The 6641-nt window shown below is 29.8% G+C and overlaps 1 protein-coding gene across 1 annotated transcript; it reads right to left on the bottom strand.

Moving 5' to 3' along the window:
• Window positions 1-2220: 2220 nt before the first annotated feature.
• LOC102585338 (protein terminal ear1 homolog) lies at window positions 2221-5690 on the bottom strand. Its single transcript, XM_006341750.2, has 5 exons — window positions 4849-5690; window positions 4091-4757; window positions 3710-3829; window positions 3482-3623; window positions 2221-2870 (listed from the first exon to the last, which is right to left on the bottom strand). The coding sequence occupies exons 1-5, from the start codon at window positions 5516-5518 to the stop codon at window positions 2523-2525; spliced, it is 1947 nt and encodes a 648-aa protein (XP_006341812.1). The 5' UTR covers window positions 5519-5690; the 3' UTR covers window positions 2221-2522.
• Window positions 5691-6641: the final 951 nt, after the last annotated feature.

Raw genomic sequence — 6641 nt, 5'->3', positions numbered from 1 at the left:
TCTTAAGAATAACTCGTATTTTCTTTAATCGTAATTCAATACAATACGAGAGAATATATAGACATAAAAAGTACATAAAATCATACAACTTTAGGGTTATTGAAAGCTTGAAACAATTCAACATGAAATGTAGGATTATAACCACTCATGTACTCAAAAGTGAGTTATGGAGTACTTGATTTAAAATTGATTTTTTGTATGTATTTGGGAAGTAACAAGTAAAATAGTTGATGGACTAAATCCGTGATGACTAACAATAAAAGAACCATTTAATAGTCGTTTAACAAAATAAAGTTTTGGACTCACTATTAAGTGTTAATGTATTTAATTGTTCACTATAGTTATCCATTTTTCTCTTTACATAATTTTAAAAAAATTATAGATACAAAAAATATTTGTTTACTAATTTAATAAATTAACTCTTTTTAATACATTCTATTTGTCTCTTGTCCATCAATATTATGTTTACAATATTTGTGCTTTCAAAATATATAGTTTTAAAGACAAGGCGTGAACAAATAATATAAAATGAAGAAAGTATATGTGATATTTGTTTAAATATCCTCAGAGTTAAAAGATCATATTTTAAAACTTTTTTACATAAGTGATAACTTATTAGATTATTTGACATGAAATATAAAAGGAAATGAATGGACAAGTGAACAATGATAACTGGCTCTTAACTCTCTCTTCAATTTCAATTAATATCAATTGGAAGATAAGGAGAGTTCCTCTGCAGTAGTAATAAATATTGTTAGTAACATACAAACCCAAATAATTGATTATACTTGATCTGTTTCTATTTATATGTCATTTTAATTAAAAATAGATATTTTTTAAAATTTATTATTTCACAAAAGCAATATTATAAATGACATTATTTTCTTATTTTTCTTTTGAGAGTTACTCCCTCCGCCCCCTTTAGTTGTCATAGTTTTCTTTTTTAGAGTCAAATGATAAGAACTTTGATTAACATTTTACAAAGTAATTTTTTTCATCATATTGATATGCAAAAAATTGCAATTTATACAACTTTCCGTATAGTTTTTGAATATCTAAATTTTAAGTTTAAAATATCAAATTAGTTTAATCTAATTTAACTTTAAAAATTAATCAAATTGACTTTTGAAAAGCGCAGCATGACAACTAAAAGGAGACGGAGGGAGTATTAACCTTGAAAGTGTGAATTTTAATCAACATCGAAAAACTAAATGATTAATTTATGTTCATTGCTCAATTTAATTAATTAAAATAAATAAATTGATATTCATTTATTGAAAACTTGACTTTAAGATAATACTATATAAGAATACAATGATAAATTTATCTAGTTTTGTAAGGAGCGTCCAATCTAAAATAATGAAAACCAAATAGAAATGAAGTGAGTATTGGCAAAGAAAATCAAACCATGCTCAATATCCTCGGGAAAGAAAACCCATAAAGAAGAGATTCTTTAATGAAAAAGGATTTGTTCCTTCCATTTTACAAAGATAAGTTGATAAAGAGGATAACCAATGTAACAAAGGGATGGGGGGCCTAAAAGGAGGGGAAAAAAAACCATCCATCAATAGTGAGAGAATTACTATAGTCTAGTTTTATTTGTTGGGATTTGGCTCTCTTCCATTATCTCTTTTTTTTATTTCGTCAAAGTGCACCTCTAAATAAGAGACATGTGTCTTATTAAATATTAAAAGGTAAAAATTATATCATATTAACAAATATTATAACTATAACTTAGAAAACTACTCTCTAAATTTGATATAGGCTTAAGAGATATTAACAAAAAATGTTAATTACCGCTAAAATATATATATATTATTTAGCGGTAATAACTTACTTGCTACTAAAATGATTTTTTAGTAGTAATAATATTTTCAAACAGATTAAAATTATATTAACTAGTATTATCTCAATTAACAGTCCTTTGTTCATGACTCGATATTTCTCTTTAGAAAAGCTTTGATTAAGACTATATTTTACTAACAAGCATTATTATTGATGTTTAGAAACTAAATACTAGAGTGAGAAGAATTTCAGCGGCGGAGAAAGCATTTCTAACCATTGAACCGTCAATCAATTTTGTTTGAGATTCCCAAGTTAATACACATATTTATTTAATTTTCTAATACAAATATAAAAGGTAGGAAATTGAAAACAAAAGTATTGATTAACTTTAACAAAGCATAAGAAAAGATTGAAATTTGAACTAGTTTTTATAGGTAGCGATAAAAAGGAAATAAGTAAAAAAAGCTAAGCTAAGAAATACACAGGTATTTGAGTATGAGTGAAAGGAAGGTAAGGGCAGGCTCTTCCCCCGAGATAGAGTGAGTTGAAAAGAGATTTACACGCAAACCCATTGGGTGGTAGCAAGCTGTTTTCTTCTCTCTTTTCATTCATCATCAATCAGAATTCAGCCCTTGGGGAGGGGAAGGGAATGGCTCCCATTTATCCTCTTTCACATTAAACAACACACAACCATCACTGCTCCAAATCTTTTCTTCCACCGCAAGGGTTTTGATCTTTTAATTACCAGAAGACGCCAACATGCAGACAGAATCATGATTACTCACATCGTAATTTCCACCACCATTACTACTATTATTACTGCCGTCGTTTCTTCCTGCTGCCGTTTCTTCATCATCATCATCATTACTACTTGTATTAATGATGATATTATAACCGCTTCCAAGTATATCTTCTTCTTCTTCTTCAGAAGCGACGGCGGAAGATGAAGAGTTACGTCCAACAATAGGATTAGGCTCTGTTAATAATTTCCCATCACGAGGTGGTGCGAAAATCACTGGCATGTATTCTTCAGCTTCACATGGGAATTTTGAGTTTTTGAAATGCTCTTTCAATGCTTCAATTCCCTTTAATATCATCATATATCACAAATAAATACAATTAATAATTAAAAGAAATTGTTAATTTAGAATATGCCCAATATTTAATGTTTCTAATTCATTTCTATAAATTAATTAATGTTTTATAACTCATGCAAGTATTTTCGGTGTGCATTTTTATTTATCCCCACTATAGATAATAAAAATAAATGTTAATTTTTTACTGTCAAGTTAAAAACAATTTAATTGCATAATCCTAATTTATCCTTAATTCTTGGCTATAGTCCATTTTTCAATTAAATTTAAAGGATGATAAGGTAAAAATTGACATTCGTTTTGAAAGAGAATATTAAGTTAAAATATTGAATAAGTACAAAAGAACGGAGAAACCATTATTCACACGGAAAAAAAAGTAAAAATGATGCTGAATTTTATTGAGACTAATTGATTATTTGGAGAGATGATTGAAAATTGAAATTGTGAGTAAAAAAAGTTCACTATCAATTTTTCAAACCTGACACTCATCTTCCAAGAAAATTTCAAAAAATCAGGCCAGTCGTAATCTTGAAAATGAAAAAACTAATTATTCATAGCTAATTAGTGCACAAGAAATTAATCTTTGAGAAGAAGGAACATACCTGTAATCTAGCATAAGTAACTTGGCATATTTTTCTGGAGTTGAAAACTTCCCAATTTTGAAGATGAAAAGCCTTGTACAGTCTCAACGTTGCTTGCGGTGAAGTCATGTTCACAAATCCATATCCCACGTTGCACTTGTTACTAACAAAATCCATAAATCATCAATTAGAAAAATACTTGGTAAAACAAATAAATAAAAATTGAATATTTTTGAAGATTATAATTACATGAAATCGATGGGAAGATAAATGAAATCATAAGAGGATTTTGGCTGATCATCGTCGTCGGCAATCTGCTCGTTACAGTGAATGCAGTGGTTGTCCAGCATGTTCAGCAGCAGCTTCTGACTGCACACCAGACCCCAAATATATGTCAGTCAAATATACCAAAAACCAATATTAATTGAGTACTATTTTTTTTATCCTAGTTTTAGCTTGTGAAATGTTTGATTGAACAGAAATCATTCCACACTATCAAAATACCAATGGTATGTAGTAGCTTATATGAACTAGTACACCAAAGGAAACATGATATATTACCAGTATTTTCAGAACGGAATCTGAATAATATGTTTAGAGGAATAAAAGCAAGAAAAGATTGAATTTAACCTGTACTTGTTTGGTATGTTTTTGATCATGACAGTAGTTCTGGAATCTCTGCAATTTGATTCCATAATGGCATCTTCTTTAATTAGAAAACGAGGGTCATAATCTTTTGCCTGCTTTGATGACCAGCTCATCTTCCATGGCCTACTGCTACTGCTGCTGTTTGCTTGTTGCAACATTTTTTGTGGACGTTTCGGAGAACAACTTGTCACACTGCTACTACTTGCACTAATGGTGTTACTTTTTTTGGCATTCTTATTCTTCCCAGCCCTAACATTATTATTACTCCTATTTGATATACACAAAGAAGCTAATGATTCTTGAACTGAACCACCGGTGCCTGAACTCTCACTTCCGCTACATCCACTAGGGTTTCCTTTAACATAATTTGATTTCTGATTTTGGGAATGTGAAGTGTTGTATACCGGCGCTATTCTTGGTGAAGAGTATAAGTTATTGTTGAATTTGGTAGGTGAAGAATATTGAAAACCTTTTGAGAAGCGTCTGCTGTTATTTCCACCTGGCCTGCTGAATTCAATCAGCAATTGCTGCCCATTTAAATCATACCCATTCATCTTCATCAACGCCCTTGATGCATCTCTAACATCATAAAACTCCACAAATCTTTGATGCTTCTTCATTGGTGTCTCTCTCAATTCCTTCACATGTCCTATATCAAATTCATCAACAAAAAAGTACATAAATATCGAAGAAATCAGCAAAATCAACCAAAATCCCAAAAGAAATAAAAAAAAACATACCAAAAGCTTGAAATATATGAATAAGAGAATCAGTAGAAGTTTGAGAAGCCAAATTGAAAATAACAAGTGTGCCTTGATTATTCCCATCAACAAGAGCAGAAGTGACCGGAAAAGTGAACTGAGCCCAAACAGCTCTACCAGCAATGAGTCCACGCGCCGCCGGTGGTGGAACTGGAGGAAGAGAATTTTGATTTTCAATAAACTCATAATAATGCCTCCTTAAACGCATCTGTTGCTGCATGTGCTGCTGTTGAATCTCCATTAACGCCGTCTGCGCGTGCCTTAAATCATAGAAATGAACCGTTACAATCCCTTCTCTTACCCTTCCCATTTGCACAGCTCTTACATCCCCAAATACTTCTAAATCCCTTCGGATAATAGATTCACTCACATCAACCGGAACCATACATAACAATAAAGTTCTTGTAGACATTGAACTTGGTGGTGGTAAAATAGGCGTAGGCACCGGTGGGTTAGCGCTAACATACGCCGGCCGGAGTAACGGCACTGATGCAACATCACCGTACGGTGGTGGTGGTGGTGGAGATGGAAAAGGGTAGTAAAATTGATTAGGAAATACAGGCAAAAAATTATTGTTAAATGGACATGTTGGTATAAATTCTTGGGCTCTAGGATCAAGATTTCCATGAATCATACCATTGTTCTCCATTTTTTTTTTGTACTGCAGATGGGTTTTTGGTTATGAATTTAGAAGAAGATAATAAGTTTTTGATTTTTGGTTATGTTTCTCTCTCTAGAGTCTATGGTGTGAAGCAGCAGAGTCTATACACTGGAGAGTCTCTAGAGTCAAATGGATACATTAGAGAAGGAGAGATGGAGAAAATAAATTGAAGAATGTTAAAAAGGAACAAATGAGACTACTAATGCTAGACAATCTTCTCAACTAAATTTTGCAACAAATGTCTTGGGAGTCTCAATGATATTACCCAAATGCCCCCATTATCATTTTTCTAAATTAATACTATTTGAAAAAATTCTTTTGACCAGAAAATTTGATCAGAATGATATTTTATCTATCTTATTTTACTTTTTAAAATATTTTTACCTTTTTAATTTTAATACAGTTTAACTAAAAAATGAAGAAAAAAAAATCAATTTATTTTAAAATAAAAAAGTATTATAATTTTTTTAAAATTCTAGCCATTTAGCATTACCCTTAATATTTAGTACTAGATGATAGTGGTGAATTTGTGAGGCAATATATACTTATTAAGGAAAATATTTAAAGACATAATTTGAACTATATTTCACACTATTATTTTTGTAAAATCATAAAAATAACTTTGTAAGTAATGCAATTTTATCTCATAGAAAATATCAAATTTCGTTAAAGAAAGGAATAAATATGAAAAAAATTCAAACATCAATCTTAAACTTTAAATAATTTAATTAATTCGAAGAGTTGAGTTAATATGAAATAGAAAGATTAATTTTTATTTATTTATTTATTTGTAGTAGTTAGATTTATTCACTTTAATTTAGAGTATTAAATTAATATTGTTTCTAATGAAAATGTCAATGTACAATTTGTTTTTTTCTTTCTAAAATACTCCCTTAGCTTCATATTATTTGTTTTCGTTTATTTTTTCTTTAATGGCCCTTAAGAAACATGAATAATATGTGTATTTTTATTGATTTATTTTTTTATATTTTTAAATAAATTTTATATTTATGTGCTTTATTTATCAACATCAAAATTAATAATGAAAGAACATTTTTGGAACCTTGCATTTTGAAAATAAAAGAAAATTGAAGGGCAAGATGGGAAAATT

This window comes from Solanum tuberosum, unplaced genomic scaffold (genome assembly GCF_000226075.1).
Source record: "Solanum tuberosum cultivar DM 1-3 516 R44 unplaced genomic scaffold, SolTub_3.0 scf00027, whole genome shotgun sequence".
Classification (NCBI taxonomy): Eukaryota; Viridiplantae; Streptophyta; class Magnoliopsida; order Solanales; family Solanaceae; genus Solanum; species Solanum tuberosum.
Note: the sequence above shows the minus strand (reverse complement) of the source record. Positions and strands in the feature narration are given on the sequence as shown.